Here is a 17,531-nt window from a genome sequence, read left to right as displayed (position 1 = left end):
ACTCTCGATCAAGCCACCTTTCAAACAAAAAAAACTAAATTAAAATTGGTTCATTAGTTTAGGAGCTACGATGCCACGAACAGATAACAAACTTATAACACCCAGCTCTTTTTGGGTTGGGGGTTAATAAAGTGTGAAGTGATAGCTTTAAGCCTAGTGGTCTCCTAGTCGTAGGTTTGAGACCGGTAAGCACCTCTAACTTTTAGCTTGAGCATCGTGAGAATATCTGCATATGAATGACAGTTTTCCATATGTTCTCAAAGGTGTGTGAAGTCTGCCAATCCACACTGGGACCGCGTGGCAGACTATGGACTAAAATCTAAGCCCTTCTCATCCTGAGAGGAGATCCGTACTAAGTACTCAGTAGTGAGTCAAGTCATTAGACCTATGCCGTGACGTCTACCTATCGGTTTCTGATGATGATGGTGGGCCTTAAAACTCTGTATGTCTGTAGGCGACAGCAGTTCACTTACATATTACTATGAACAAATATCTATACTAATAAATAAAATTGGAGTGTCTGTCTGTAATTTCGAAATAACTACCTCATATTAAGCTCATATGGTTATTTGAACGATACCATAACTGAATCACACGTTTTTAAAATTTTTGTCTGTCTGTCTGTCTGTCTGTCTGTCTGTCTGTCTGTCTGTCTGTCTGTTTGAAAAGGCTAATCTTTGGAACGGCTGAACCGATTTTGACGGGACTTTCACAGGCAAGTAGAGGATTGACCAGGGCGTAAAATAGGCTACTTTTTTAACCGACTTTCAAAAAGGGAGTTGTGTTTTTCTACCTATGTACACCGAAATCTCCGAGATTTCTGAACCGATTTGCGTCATTTCTTTTTTAATCGATAGAGGAACTTTGCGACATTGTTTCATAAAAAATTTGGAGTCCAACTCCTCAATCCTGATGCTGCAGGGGATCTGACCAATCCACGCGGGCGAAGCTGCGGGCATCAGCTAGTCATTCAATAAAGTATTAAAGTCGATAAGAATTTAGTTTCACATTTTTGTGATGGTAGCTAACTATTATGAATTTCAATTGAGAAGACATCGCCACGGAACTTCGTTATTGGCAAACTTACATGATAAGTACTCGTCGTGGTATCCCGCTATTTACATAAGTATTAGCTGGTATGGTATTAGAATAGGCCGGTCAAGTCAACGAAGGGTTCCGTACCATCTTACAAGACATTATAACACTACTTATGTGCCTACTTTTTAATTAGCATCGTGGCCATTTTGAATTTTTTGTTATCTGTAGAGTTGTGCCAATAGAAATACACACTCTCTAAAAATTTCAACTCTCTACCTATTACGGTTCATGAGATACATCTGACAAACAGGCAGATGGACAGACTGCGGAGGCTTAGAAATAGGGTCCCGTACAATTGGTATCTAGAAGGGAAGGGGACCTAAAAATCAGAAGAACAATAAGGAAATGTCGAAATTAAGTTCAAGTTTGAAATATTGCAATGCCCTTCATAGTTGAAACGTATAATACGAGAGTGACTTAGTTTACAGTATGGAAGCCATTCGTGTTAGTTATAATCGCATTAGGAGGAAAGAGCAATGCGATTGCATTAAAACGGGAAGCGTAGGTATGAAGTATGAACGTTGATAGTACAGACATACAGTTACATAAGGTGCACCGCTCAACTATCTGTATAAATATATTATATTCCCTTCCACTTGCTCAGTTGCCATGATTTAGCCCATAGATAACCCATTTTAAAAGTCAACCAGTCCGATCGTTTCAGTTAACTAGAACTTAGAAACTTGCTCAGTTTATTTCGTTTTATTGACGTGACAACGTCTTTTGACGTGACAACGTCTTATAATTCGATAGAGCCGGCTGCACGCACGAAAAAACATGACTCATGCGGCGTTACCTCGCTCTGAGGCGTTCCATGTAAGGCTTGAAGTGCAAGCGAGAGCGCGGAACGAGCGACAAAGAAGCACAATCGGCCTTTGTTGTTACGTTCAACTATCGTCAGTAAACCGACTTTACAGACAACCAATTTTTTTTCCTAGACGTAGGTATAGCTCAGTTCACCCTGTCAAAGTTCAACTTCAAGCTTTGACTCTACATCTTTCCTTCCTTTTTTATCAGAAAACTTTGGCTTGGATTCTATATTTCCAGCAAAAAGTTAGGAATTAAGGTAATTAATACAATATAATTATAATATATTATGTAAACTTACATAGTTTAGTTTCACTCCGTCTCTTCACACGAAGTTTGATGACGCATGAAGATATGCACTGAAACAAAAGAAAATCATTATTATCTACTTACAAAGGTAACAGCAATTCGACACGACCGGAGACAGATCAGTCGCAAGAATAACGGCTTTACGTGTTTTCCAAGGTACATTTTTAGATATAGGCTGCTAAAGTATCTAATTCTTGTCAGAAACCCCGAATAACTCTCTGATGCGACAGTTACTAAGTAATTTCAATAAAAAATGCAGAAACAAGTCTAAATTAAAAATTTATAACACCCCCGACAAGTGAAGGTTACAGTAACTAGAAAAGAGCTGATAACTTTCAAACGGCTGAACCGATTTTCTTGGATTATAGCTAAGAACACTCTCGATCAAGCCACCTTTCAAACAAAAAAAACTAAATTAAAATCGGTTTATTAGTTTAGGCGCTACGGTGCCACAGACAGATACACAGATACACACGATAACACCCCTCTTTTTGGGTCGGGGGTTAAAAACCGTCACCCTGACGAAATAAAAACCAATCAAGTACGAGTCGGACTCGCATACGACGGGTTCCGTACTATCATAAATGATATTACTATACTATACTATACTATACTATACTATACTGTACTATACTATACTATACTAGTACGTCTAACACTTTTAAGTTAATGACGGACTTCGCCAACTACCTATACCTATGTGATTTAGTAAATTAATTTTTTCATTAACACATTTTAAATTTTTTCTGTGATATAATCATAAATTCGCGGTTTTCGGATTTTTCCTTTACTTGTGCTATAAGACCTGCCTACGGCCTACCAAACATGATTCTAGATCAACGAGAAGTACCTACCGTATAGGTTTTCTTGACAGGCACAACAGACAGACAGACACCAAAATGATCCTATAAGGGTTCCTTTTTCCCTTTTGACGTACGGAACTCTAAAAGTGATTAAAGTTATAATAAGTAAATTTGTTTTTAAACACAATTTCCTTGAAAAAAGTTAAAGTTTATTACTCAGCGTAATTTATCTAATGATGATCTCGTAGAATTTTTCCCAAAGTCACGGCAATTTTTAATAAGCTGACTTTGGATACGTGTAAAACGTCAAATGACGTGCGAGATCAACTTGTAATCATTTTAATTTCGCCAACTTTCTAGCAAATTAATTTTTGGTGAAGCAATGATAAATGAATTTAGGAATCCATTTATCATTACTAAGTAAATACCTACGTTATTCTTACGAGACATTTTACAGCGGCTAATTGCCTCATTTGGTGAGAGGAGGGCGGGCTCATTTTTTGCGCAAAGGATCAACCTGACTTTTTAGTGCTGAAATACTGCCAATATTCTTGGTACCATACCATGCGGGTACTATTTGTACAATAATAAACAGATTAGGATAGCTATAAATTTTAACTTCTTTTTTTGTATCTGACTTTTATCCGACTTCAGATTTTTTTTTTAAAACATCAGTTTTGTAATTCTATTCTTGACGATAACTCAAAAATTACTTTTTGCTAGCCACTTTATAGCAAACTCTTAGTTATTAGTAGGTAACTATAGTAGTATTGGCTACCTTCCAAAGCCAGCTGGCTTTACTGTGACTCTACAAGTCTTGTAATAAATCCGCGTTGGTGTTTTGTATGTATTGTGCTATCACATACAGCTCCGTACCGTATAGTAGGTACTATTATAATATTCTGTGCCCGTACTGTATTTTTTTTTCTCGTCTGGCTTTACACTGATTAGCCAATGTCAAGTTTGTAGTTATTTAAAAGTTAGGGAAACTATATGTATAAGTATGGACGCATGAACGGATGACCTATACTATTTACGTTAGGTCTAGTGAATTACTACTGTTTCTCTTTACTTTACTTTATTTATTTATTTATATATTTATTTGTTTCATTGCTGTCATGTACTAATAACTATATAACTTAAAGCTAAATAAGTATAGTTATATGACGCCCTGTCAGGGCATCGCAATTTACAATCATTAAATTGTTATCTACGACAGTTATAATCATTATAAATTAAGATTAATTTTAATGTTACATTATTATTAAATTATTAAATAGTAATATTATCAATTTTATTCTTTTTTTTTTACTAGTACGAGTATAATCTTTCCAGTCGTCATGATCAACCCATTTCCGCCCCACTACTGAGTACGGGTCTCCTCTCAGAATGAGAAGGGTTTAGGCCATAGTTTGCCACGCTGGCCCAATGCGGATTGGCAGACTTCACACACCTTTGAGAACATGGAGAACTCTCAGGCATGCAGGTTTCCTCACGATGTTTTCCTTCACCGTTAAAGCAAGTGATATAATTGCTTAAAACGCACATAACTGAAAAGTTAGTGGTGCGTGCCCGGGATGGAACCCCCGACCTCCGATTAGGAGGCGGACGTTCTAACCACTAGGCTATCACAGCAGCTTTCCAGTCGACTTGTTCTTATATAAAATTAAGATTTCTCTTTATTATTTAAAAAAAAAACATTTCTATTTATTAAATTTAACTATATGTTACGATAGTACTACTGAGGGCAAATCGTTCTGCTGCGGGCAGACAACCATTAAAATTTCGGCTTGATACTCTGGACTTATCTTATTGTAGCTGTACTATGAAAGCTCATATTTTAAACATCAACCGCATCTGGTGTGAACTGAATTGTATCGTATATCCTACGCTTGGCACTAAGCCAGACCCAGTTGGATACACTGTGCCTATACAAATTGCCTGTTTAATGCCTCATGGTGTTGTATTTTGATTTAAACTCTGATAAAATGAGTAAATCTATAATTACAATGTTAGCAAAGGCCCCTATATTGAAAATTTTGTGACTTTTAGAAACACATTATTTGAAAAAAAAAATCACACTTTTTAGTGGCCCCACTGTACTGTAATATGCTATGCCCAGTTAAAACCCTACTGTTAACTAAGCTATTACACTGATCGCGAGCAATTTGCTCTTATCCATTGAGGAGTTCTGTTCTCCATCTCCGAAGATATTCATCAGATCTTCACCAAAATATGGGACCACCTGCACAGTATACGCTTTCAAACAAAAAAAAAATCGGTCCAGGGGTCTTTGAGTAATCGGGGAACATACATAAAAAAAAAAAGATTCCGACCAATTGAGGAGCTCCTTCTTTTTTGGAAGTCGGTTAAAAATCATCTCTACTGTAGAGCATAGATAATAATTTTCTAATTAATTAGATTCTGTAGACTACTTATGGCGGCTCCTAAAGAAGAATTTTAAAACAATTTTTTAATTTAATTTTAAAGAAGAATTTGAAAAATCTGCTGAAACATCATTTCAAAGATAAAAATCTGCTGAAACATCATTTTAAAGATAAAAATCTGCTGCTAGAATTCACTGGCAAGTTATTTTCTCCTTCACCGTAAAAGCAAGTGCTATTAAATTGTTTAAAACGCACATAACTCCGAAAAGTTAAAGGTGCGTGCCCGGGATCGAACTCCCCACCTCCCCAAAAGAAAGCCGACGACCTAACTACTAGGCTTTCACCGCTCCATATGTAATGTAGTATATGTCGTAGCGAAATGGCATAAGACGGGGGATGGCTATATCCCTAAGTAGGAATATCCCGGGAGATGTTAAAAAGACAACTCAACTTAACAAATCTAGTGATATCATAGAATACTGAGCATTTTTTATGAAATGTATTGACGGACGGACTGAACGGACCGACTTGCTTCGTTCGTCACGAAAATATGATAGGATTAGGTAAGACTGCATGTGGTCGGGATGATCAGATTTCGAATCTAGTCTATTGAAACACTAATGATAAAAAAATATTGCACAAGAGAACCTAACGCTTTATGTTGTAGCGGTTGCCACATTCGCAAGAAGATGTCGCTTCTAAACTCAATGAATCAACAACGCTCGAAACACTAGATGGCAGCACGGGTAGCCTAATTGAAAACTCAAAATAGAACACGCAACTTTCAATCGCAATGACAGAGCGTTTACCAAATTGCACTATATATAGAAGTTTCAACGTACTTTCGTCGGCCCAGCTGGCGCCACCGAGCACAACACCGCTCGGTTGGGAAATTTCCCTATTGCTACGGTCGAGCATACACACACAGCTCCCGTACAATGTGATTTCGCTACGACATAAAGATACGCTAAATTCAAAGCCTACCTCATGTATGTGACTCAGGACCTCAGTCCGAGTCATGTCTTCGAGCCTGGTTTCGTTCACGTCCATAATTTCGTCCGCCAGTTCCAGGTTCTCCCAGTTGCCTGCCGATGGTGATCCTGGATAAACAAACAAAACATAGGTAAGTATTGTATAGAAGCAGGCGTAACTTTGCGGAACCAAAAGCTTAATTTGGTATAATCCACTGAAACAGACAGAAAAACCAGCGTTGGAAAACCCCCCACTAGCTGGATGGATCACGACCTTGTAAGAAGATCTTGGACCAGCAGTGTTTTTTTTTATTCCTATACAAGTCATCAGTCCTTGACTGCGATCCCACCTAGTGGTAAGTGGATGATGCAGTCTAAGATGAAAGCAGGCTAACCTGGAAGGTATGGCATTTTCATTAAAGCCCATACTTCTGGACGTCATCACACCGGAACGCTATCGCTTAGCGGCACGGCCTTGCCAGTAGGGTGGTAACTAGCCACGGCCGTAGCCTCACACCAGACAGATTGATTGAAAGTGAGTTTATTAATGAAGTTATCAATATCCGTAAGTTTCTCTTTTATTTGGGAACAAAACATTTCGATACCAAGCGAGGAAATGGAACGTCCACTAGGCCATTAATTATTATGAATGGACAGACTGACATTGCGATTCCTCTGTAATAAATAAACTTATACAGGCTGTTATTGTAACAACGGTCAGTGAGGCTACAACTAAACCTAAACTGGCGAGCAATTATTGTTACCAAACTTCAATGAAATGAAACTTTGCGACATTGTTCCATAAAAGATTTGGATTGCAACTCCTCAATCCTGATGCTGCAGAGCACCTGACCCCCAAAGCTGATGGGATTTAGAAACTGTCTGTATAAATTGATATTGAAGGTATACCTACAAGTAAAGACTTTCGTTGACCTCGAGGACCCAACTCCTCAACCCTGATGCTGTAAAGAATTGCATTCCTAAATCCTTGTGATCCCACGGTATTTTTAAGGGATCATCCATTTAAATGTTTTTACGGGTACAGAGATACCTTGCATCCCGGGGACGGGCTATTACAGATAGATTACTTTTGTCCTGGAAAATGAAAAGTTCCCACAAGATTTTTAAAACCCTAAATCTACGCGGACGAAGTTGCGGGTATCATCTGTTAGACATGCGTGTCCGTGATCGAACCCTCGACCCCCGGAATACAAAGCCGACGTCATAACTGCTAAGCTATAGCCTCTCTCTCTTAGATTCGGAAGTACATATTTAATTTTTTTAATCATTTTATCTCAAAATACTACTAATGAATTCCTAGTTTCTATTTCACTGGCCTAGGTATGAGCCTTTCCGAAAGAGTAACCAATAATTCAGTAGGTTTTTAGGGTTCCGTACCTCAAAAGGAAAAAAGTACTTAACCCTTGTACGATCACTTCGTCTGTCTGCCTGACTGTCTATATGGCGTGTCTGTCAAGAAACCTATAGAGTACCATTGAGCTAGAATCGTCAAAAGCAGGTAGGTAGGTCTTATAGCACACACCGTGATTTATCGACAAAAAATACGACTATAGCTGTAGGGAACCTTCGATGCGTGAGCCTGACTCGCACTTGGCTGGTTTTTCTTTTAGGAGATGAATCAGGAAAATTGTTACTATCTTTCTTTTTTCGATTCCTAACTTAGTTACAAATAACTCAGTAGTTCTCCAGTTACTAATCGAATTCTGTTTATAATAGGTAGTGTTAGACTACGGTTAGCGAAATTAATTTTCAGGGTAGTACCTACCAGAGAATAAGAAAAGGTTGAAAATTTTAAAATGGTAGAGATGGTGGACAAGAAAAAAGATAACATAACATTTTTTAATTTTAATTTTTATTAACGTGACATTTTATTTATATGTAATTACTTTGCAGCGCCCTGACGGGGCTTCATGTTGTAATATTATAATTGTTTTTTTTTTTTTCTATTATGATGTAAAACATGAATGCAAATAAATAAAGAATAAAGAATAAAGAATAATTATACCTATCTACCAAAAAAAGAAGAATAGGTGGATATGCACAACAAGGCAATGAATAAGAAACTTAGAACTTTTAGCGAAATATAATTGCTAAAGGTAGAAATAGCTAACTAGTGGTTAGGTAATTGGTAAATAGATCACTTACCGTACAATTTAATTTTATTATCCTTCGTTTGCACCACTATAATAACATATCCTTCCAAATCCACGGATTTACATTTGACCGTTGTCATTTTGTCAATCGAATTGATTTGCGTCGTTGGGGCGTTGAACGAATTCATTTTGACCGGTTACAAAAATAAACCCTAACCTACTGACCGATTTAGGTAAAAAAAACCTATTTGCCTTTAAATTTTTGTAATTATCTTCGTTATTTTTATGAGTCATACCAACGTTTCCGCCAGCACCACTTTAACCAATTTCTTTTCAAAATAAAACTATTTGAAACAAACATTTTGTCTTCAATTAATAACATAATCTAAACATCAACCCGGTGGTAAAGAATCGGCCATAGTATTTTCACACGCACGAAAATGCTATCCACTGCATCGAAAATCACGATTGGAAAACATTTGCTAAGAAATGACGCAGATTGTCTGCTAATTTCCCATTTTCTTTAATTCTTGAGCGTATTGTACGAGTCTTGATAGAACTTTTATTGGTTTTCCACTATGTCATGTCACATTTTAAGGGTTTAAGGTTGTAATGCACTGTGTTTAGCGATCTATTAGGCTTTCTACGATGTATTGTGCGCGAACTTGTCGTGTAGGCTATTTAAGTGATATTTTGGTTAATTTAACTAAGATTTTAAGGCGTTTGGCGTGGTTTGAGGTTGAAAATCGGTCCCACGTCCCGCGGGCTGGGTGGTCGCCGCGAATGGATACGGCCATCCCATTTTCGCGCGATCAATAATGCTCCCTACCCAGCATCCCTACAACACCCACAGAGAACTAGCGCGCGACTTATCAAAATCTTTTCAGATTTCTTACTTGTCATACTTTACTTAGTTACTAGGTACTTAAAAATTATATTAAAAAATCTTTTGGCTCGAAAAAAATTAAATCACAAAAAGGAAAACATGAAGGTCCCACCGAGATTTGAACTCGGATCGCTGGATTCAAAGTCCAGAGTGCTAACCATTACACCATGGGACCGGTTGGATTGAAGGACGAAATTAATGTATAAAAGAGAATGGTTGATAAGAGAAATATTGTTTTATAAATTACAATTTATTTAGTTTGAATCAATGCTTCAAAGTATTACAATAAATGTTGAAATAATCAACATTTGCATAAATCTGGAATTAGCTACCATTTCATTTTTGAACTAGATGGCAGTGCAAGAATTCAAATTGTTTCTTTCTCTACCTACGGGCCCACCTATTAGCAGCTACCGCCATCTATGCTCAAACCCATAAACTAAAACTATGTTACCAGAAATAAAATAAGGAAAAGTAATGATGGATTACAATAATAGAAATATAAATAACGTAATGTTAACAGTGATCTCCACAAAAAATTTAATAAGCAAACACTAAGTTTAATTAATATTAATAAATAAAACATTAGATTGCAATGATTGCATCATGGAATATTAGATCTGTGACATGTCAAATGATAAGAATTAAAATCAGGCAACACTAGATGACAGTTTGTCACTGACTTCGCTTCGGTATGGTTGTCATTTCGTCCATCTATCGAATAATTTGATAGGTGAGAGGAGATTAATTAACATCATCACAGCGGGTCAAACAATAATCCTTCAATTACGAAAACGATCGCCGCGATCGCGCCAACGAAAGAGTGGTTTCCGTTAACGCTTGGACACACCGCCATGATCGATGTGGGAAACAAAGATGGCGGAATAATACGGTGATCGTAAGCAAGACAAGTGTTGTGGAGTGTAGTTATGTGCGGTGGTGGGTGGAAAACGCAGCGTTGTCGCGGCGCCTGAGCGTGGAGGAGGGCGATGGCGCGGCCGGGGTGATGCCGCCGCGGCCAGCGGCCGGCCGCTCGGCTATGGCGGCAGAGGAAGACCGCCCGCCTCTCGCTCTGTTTACGGCCGTCTACGACTACGTAGCTCAAGGGGAAGATGAGCTGTCCCTTCGGAGAGGGGAGATCGTCGAGGTGCTGTCCAAGGATGCCAACATCTCGGGGGACGAGGGCTGGTGGACGGGCAAAATCGGCGATCGCGTTGGCATCTTCCCGGCCGTGTACGTCACCGAGGACGACCCTCTGGCGGTCACGTCGGTGATCGGGGACGTGGACCCTCCTCGAGTGTCGTATTCGGAGCTGAAACTCGAGGAGGTCATCGGTTCGGGCGGCTTCGGAACGGTCTACCGCGGATACTGGAACGACGAGGTCGTAGCGGTCAAAACTGCTCGGCTAGCGAATGAAGACATCGATGTGATAAAGGAAAGTGTCCTGCAGGAGGCCAAACTGTTTTGGATGTTGCAACATGAAAATATTGTGTCGTTAAAGGGTGTGTGTTTAGAGAAGCCCGATTTGTGTTTGGTGATGGAATATGCTCGAGGTGGCCCGTTGAATAGGGCCTTGTCGGGGCGCAAGATAAGGCCCAGGATCCTCGTCGACTGGGCTATTCAGGTTGCCCGTGGGATGGCCTATCTCCATTTTGATGCACCTATATCGCTCATCCATCGAGACCTTAAAAGCTCTAATGGTAAGTACTTTGAGATTTCAGAAATTGTAGATAAACTATCACATTCATACCAATTTTTATTGTCCACAAAGAAGCTCAATTAAAACTATCCTTCTCACAGCTTTCTTGTGGTAGTGAATAAGGTAGGTAGTTAATTAAGTACTTACTAAATTTAAATTTTTGAGCCCTGTTGATTTATTTATTTGCCATGCGAACATTCTAAATGTGGTTGATTTAGTATATGTCATTCTCTATAGTCTATGTTATATAAATAAAAACTTTCTATAAGTTTTTTTAGCAATAACCAATTAGCATAAATCCATGAGACACCCATTGTACAACAAAAAGTTCAGCCTTGCTGTCCAGGTAAAAGTTATGCTAACTTTCAGTACTGCGGTGACATTTTTTTAATAATGTGTTTAAAATTACTCTGTTCTAGCCCTTTTGAGCGGTGACCTTACAATTTGTAACCTAGAATTATATCATTTTGTATGTCACTGGTTGGTTAATTTGTCCAATGTAATTTTCCTTCCTTTCCATAAAAAAATGGAAAGAAAGAAAAACTTGGTTTTTTTTTGGTTTAATGGCCTTACATGCACAGACTAAAATGTCTGAAAAACTCTACTGTTCAATGTATAGTGTGTTTCATCGAGTAGTACCTATGGCGTTATGTTGGCTCCCCTGTCTGTTGGGTGGTCATTGGCACCATATTGGCATGAGAAGACGCAGATTTTGTTTATTTTCATTTGATTTTCATTTCATTCATTCAGGAAAATCAAATGAAAATAAACAAAATCTGCATCTTATTATGCAAATATGGTGCCAATAACTTGGACAGACAGGGGAGCCAACATAACGCCATAGGTACTATTTGATGAAACACACTATAACATAAACCATTAAACAGTAAAACATTTCGCCACTGTTGTGTTCTAAAAAGGCACACATGTAAAATTATTATTGGCTGATATATTACATCACCTTTAACATCTGACTTTGCAGGTAATCTAAATACATGATTACATATAATGACAAGACAACTGACTGATCTATCAATGCATAACTCAAACTACAGGATGGATCGGGCTGAAATTTGGCATGCACCTAGCTATTATGATATAGTCATCCACTGAGAAAGGATTTTTGAAAATTCAACCCTTAAGGGGTAAAGTGGGGTATAAAAGTGTCTACATAGACAAAGTTGCAGGCTGTTAAGCTAGTTAATTATAGAAATTGATACTCATCAAATGCCATTGACCTACCCACATGAGGCTTATTTGCTAATAGTGTGTGTAAAACAAGTAATCTGATCTGAACACAAGGTGTATGACTGGTATTATACAAAAACAAACATCACAGCCCACTCCTGTATATAATTGTTAGTCTTTGACCTGCACAAACTGCCATGTTGCAACTTCAGATTGGAATACTTGTTTTACATATATTACTATATCTTGTTATCCAAGTAACAGAATTGACAGGACTAAATTAAAGTATTAATTTTAGCCATCTATCAAGCATTAATGAGGTAAAGATATAATGAACTATTTTTAAAACTTGTTTATTTTACGAAATCCTACTTCCTAATCACATTTAATAATGAATTATTTGATTGGGTTTTATGTTTCTGTCTTTAAGCAAAAAATTGCCTAATTTAATGTTTATTTTACTTACTTACTTTACTTAATTAATTCAGTATACTTCATCCAATTAAGAACTTGGGAAGTTTCCAAAATTTTGTTTTTATGGTAATCACTAGTCATTTTATTTGCTTGGTACAAATGCCTAGATTTTACACAAGACATTCTTGGATCTTCATCAGAGACTAGATTATGTCTTACCATCTATCTAACTATTCATCCATAAAACACTGATAGCAGTGATGTTCAATTCTAGGCATTCCAACTTTTCGGAGTTATGTGCGTTTTAATGAAAATATCGTGAAAAAACCTGTATGCCTGAGAGTTCTCCATGTTCTCTAAGGTGTGTGAAGTCATCCAATCCCTATTTGACCATAGTGGTGGACTGTTGCCTAAACTCTTTTCATTCTGAGAGGAGACCTGTGCTCAGTAGTGGGCTGGCGATGGGTGGACAGTGGCTTTATGATGATGATGATAATCTATCCATACTACATACCTTGTGCTATAACCTTGCTACCTGCCAAATTTCATTATTCTAGGTCATCAGGAAGAAGTCTATAAGTTTTGACTCCTTTGATAGGTCTTAACCGACAGATGAGAAAGTCATCCTGTAAGGGTTCTTTTTTATCTGGAGATATGGAACCCTAAAAATTGGAAGCTGTTTATTTAAACAGTGTGAAGGCAGTATGTCCACATTGCAATGTCAAGTAAGGCCCTTATGCAACGCTGGCATTATGGCATTGTTCAGCCCACGTGGGCTTTTAAATAATGCTGCTCCCACACATAAGCTATTAATCAAAATTAAAATACACACTCAATGCATTTCAGATTTGACCTCTTGACTTGTCAGTTATTGCACACAGTATTTTAGCAGTTGGTGACCTCTGGTTTTAGGCACTTGTCCGACCGCCGACGATTAGCTAGAAACAAGCTAAAAACTAGAAAAGAGTTAGCGAGTTACGAGAATTGAGTGTGGTTGGGATAATTTTGTTTCTGGAATAAAGTGCATAAAATCTGCCATTTTGATTTTTGAAGAAATGTATGTGCCCAGTGACACTCGCGCCGTTAAGACGAATCATTTATCAAAATCGGTTGAACCATTGAGTAGGGGTCATAGGAACGGAGGTACATACATATAGATCCCGACAGGTCGAGATGGCAATTGAGGTGGGGACGCCCGGCACAGCCGCACTGCCCCCGCGCTAATCTGGGTGCCTAGTGGGAGATTTTTAACCTATTCGATCGCGTAAAAGTTAACTGCGTTTTGTATGGAATTGAAACAGCGCCATCTTCTTGTCACTAGATGGCGCTGTTTCATACAAAACGCAGTTAACTTTTACGCGATCGAATAGGTTAAAAATCTCCCACTAGGCACACTGGTGCAAGATAGTGCGGGTGACGTGCGAGTGAGCGGGGAATTCCCCAGCAACATACCCCGATTGCCATCTCAATCTGTCGCGTACTATACATAGGTAAAATACACCCCGCAGGTAGGAAGGGTTAAAATACATAACCCTTCTTTTGCCGCAGTCGCGTAATAACAATTACTTATAGCTATTTACTTAATTTACAGCTAAGCCCCGGTTTTACACTATAAAATCCGGGGGTTTTGAGCTCCTTGTCCTATATTATAGATTTTCCAGATGGCAACCCTACATGCAGGCCTCCCTTGGCACCCTTTCAGTTTCAATCAACTGAAAGCTTCCCGTCGTCCGCCCGCAGCCTCCCGCTGACGGGATGTTGCGCTGATTTGATAATAATCAGAAGTGGGATGAGGTTGTTTCTCAAATAAATGCTCTTGCTTGATGAACCGTAGTAGGTATACAGTTGAAATTTTCACAAAATGTGTATGTCTAGTTATTTCTTGTACTACACGTACTTTCTGGTACGGAACCCTTCGTGTGCGAGGCTGACTCGCATTTGACTGATATTTTATCATTTTGGTACACAACCAAAAAAAAAAACAACCGGCCAAGTGCGAGTCAGACTCGCGCACTGAGGGTTCCGTGCTTGGGTATTTTTTCCAACATTTTGCACAATAAATCAAAAACATAAAAATTAAAAACATTACATAAAAACATTAAATACATAAAAATAAATAAAAATCTGTTTTAGGATGTACAGGTAAAGCCCTTTCATATGATACCCCACTTGGTATAATTATCTTATTTTGAAAATTGAAATACATTTTAATTTTTTTTTACTGATGTAACCACAAATTCGCGGTTTTCAGATTTATTCCTGTACTTGTGCTATAAAAGACCTACACCTACCTACCAAATTTCATGATTCTAGGTCAACGGGAAGTACCCGATAGGTTTCTAAATACGACGGACGGACGGACGGACGAAGAGATAGATAGACAGACAGACAACGAAGTGATCCTATAAGGGTTCCGTTTTTCCTTTTGAGGTACGGAACCCTAAAAAAGTTTGGAATGCTGTAAATCTTGAACTTAATTTTCCAAATTAAAATGTACGTAACGTTAACACTCGGTTGTGCAACGGCGCGCGTAAGAATAATGTTGATTACCCGTGATTACCACTCTCATTTTACATATTGCTCTCCACATTTATGTTTTAAAAGTACGGAAAAAGAGTAAAAGGCACTTAATGTCACCCGACATCTACCCTTTGATATTTCAAGGTTGAAATTCATAAACTAAAATCCGTCCAGATAGAAATACTTAAGTACCTACTTTATTAATAATTTTACTAATTGTTTAACAAGTAAACTAAAGGAAATTAAAGTATGTATATGTATATAACAAACATGTACACCCGAATAACATTCTCCTTCTGGTGCAGTCGGGTAAAAGAGTATTATGGCAATAAGGCACTTAATGTCGCCTGACGTTTGCCATTTACTATTTCAAAAGTTCATATTTCATGCCTCGAAAGTTATGATCCGCGGATGGTTTATAGTTCCGAGGAAAAACGTGTAAATCTTTGCTACTTTGTAAAATATTTGTTTGGCGTTACGAATGTCGTGAATAAAAACATCCTAGGTATATTTCTCTTAATGTTAAGTAGGTAACCTACTTGTCTGTTTTTTAGATTCTAGGAGTACAGTGTAAGGTCTTTAAAAAGATGTACTTGGTGATGGCTTGTCTATTTGGTGCACTTGAATGCACTATTCCTTTGGAAGGTAAGTAACTATAAGCTTGGAAAGCTGATCGGAGTGGGTGAAGTCGAGGGTATCATTTATTTGGTACCGAGAAGACCTGCATCCCAGGGACGGATGATAGGCTACTTTTCATCAAAAATCAGATTTTATTACGAGATTTGCATGGTTATGTAGTAAAAGACCTGGAGAGTGATATAGTCTACTTTTATCCCAGAAAATCAAAGTTCCAACGGGATTCAAACGAAGTGGTGGGCATCAGTTAGTCATGTATAAAGGCGATGTTAAAAAAATCGGTCAAATGCGAGTCGGACTCGCACACGAAGGATTCCGTACAATCGTACAAAATTACCTACTTTTAGGTTTTTTGAGATTCAGGTTGACCATTTTGAAATTTTTATTGTTTGTTGTTATTGCGGTAATAGAACTACACATTCTGTGAAATTTCAACTAGAGAGTTGAGATATCGGAACAGACGGACGGACGGACAGCGCATGGCTTAGCAATAGACAACGCTGGCACATTCGGGTAGGGAACCTTAAAACCCCATCGAGATGCTATTAGTCCGTCAATTAGTGGGCGGTCGCGATCATTATGTCCATGGTGGGGCTTTTTCTTGCATTCCTCTCGCCTTTTGGCGTTGTAGGTCGCGGCTGCGTCGCGTGGCGGCCCGCTGTCAACATGGGGATTTTCCTACGAGTAACTTGATACCTTGTTGTCTTGACTAGTAGCTGTGAGGTAAGACGAGTAGCTTCATCTAAACAATATGCGCCTAAGAAGTTAAGTACATAGTCACATACATAATCCATACTAATACTACTTAATTTGATTCTTCTTATTCTGAGAGGAGACCCGTCCTCAGTAGTGAGCCGACGATGATGAATTTATGATGATTATTATAAACGCGAAAGTGTATGCTAGACGACCCGCAGGCGGTATTTCACGGCCCAGTACCTATATCAAATCTTTGAAAAAAGCAATCGCCGAGTTTCTTGCTAGTTCTTCTCGGTAGGAAAGGCATTCCGAACTAGCTCTTGACGATTCAAAAGTACTTGTAAAAGTCTAATTGAATAAAAATATTTTGAATTTGAACCGATTTTTACGAAATTTGGTGAAGAAGAAAAAGCTTGCATCCCGGGGAAAGATATAATGTAGCCTACTTTTTGTCCCAGAAAACAAAGAGTTGCCAAGGGATTTTCAAAAACCGAAATCCATGGCGATTCAATTGCGGGCATTTATTATCATACAGGGATAGGTTGCATTAGGAATGCGAACATATAAAAATATTTTAATCCAGGCAGACGAAGTTTAGGGCATCATCTAGTCTGGATTAGAATAACTAATTCCCAAAACCGGTTTTTTATTTTATTTTATTCAGATATAAGTTAGCCCTTGACTGCAATCTCACCTGAAGTGATGATGCAGTCTAAGATAGAAGCGGGCTAACCTTGAAGGAGTATGCCAGTTTTTGTTAAACTCATACCCCTTTGGTTTCTACACGGCATCATACCGGAATGCTAAATCGCTTGGTGGCACAGCTTTGCCGGTAGGGTGGTAACTAGCCACGGCCGAAGTCTGCCACAAGACACTGGGAATGAAGTCCTAAACATAAGCTCGCACTTGGCAACAGGGCACAGCTGTGGTCAAAAGCCAAAACGTATTATTATTATTGAATTTTGAAATATTGCGTGCAGTATCAAGATTCGCGATCAGC

The 17,531-nt window shown here is 38.4% G+C and overlaps 2 protein-coding genes and 1 non-coding gene across 5 annotated transcripts in view; 1 reads left to right on the top strand and 2 right to left on the bottom strand.

Moving 5' to 3' along the window:
* The window catches only part of LOC123873358 (protein PALS1), a 166,165-nt gene extending 156,902 nt beyond the window's left edge, over positions 1–9,263 (bottom strand). For all 3 annotated transcript variants that reach the window (XM_045918187.1, XM_045918191.1, XM_045918192.1), the window contains exons 1-3: positions 8,542–9,263; positions 6,389–6,504; positions 2,207–2,264 (exon numbers count right to left, since the gene is read on the bottom strand). In XM_045918187.1, the coding sequence (XP_045774143.1) occupies positions 2,207–2,264; positions 6,389–6,504; positions 8,542–8,677 (310 nt within the window). In that variant the 5' untranslated portion in view covers positions 8,678–9,263. The remainder of the gene's footprint in view (positions 1–2,206; positions 2,265–6,388; positions 6,505–8,541) is intronic.
* A 215-nt stretch (positions 9,264–9,478) lies between these two features.
* Trnaq-uug lies at positions 9,479–9,550 on the bottom strand. Its single transcript has one exon. It is a non-coding gene; the product is annotated as a tRNA-Gln (tRNA).
* A 505-nt stretch (positions 9,551–10,055) lies between these two features.
* Positions 10,056–17,531, top strand: part of LOC123873363 (mitogen-activated protein kinase kinase kinase 11-like) — a 51,452-nt gene continuing 43,976 nt past the window's right edge. The window contains exon 1 of the mRNA XM_045918198.1: positions 10,056–11,075. Within this exon, the coding sequence (XP_045774154.1) occupies positions 10,382–11,075 (694 nt within the window). The 5' untranslated portion in view covers positions 10,056–10,381. The remainder of the gene's footprint in view (positions 11,076–17,531) is intronic.

The sequence above is a fragment of the Maniola jurtina genome, chromosome 16 (genome assembly GCF_905333055.1).
Source record: "Maniola jurtina chromosome 16, ilManJurt1.1, whole genome shotgun sequence".
Taxonomy (NCBI): domain Eukaryota; kingdom Metazoa; phylum Arthropoda; class Insecta; order Lepidoptera; family Nymphalidae; genus Maniola; species Maniola jurtina.
This window is presented reverse-complemented; position numbering and strand designations above follow the sequence as displayed.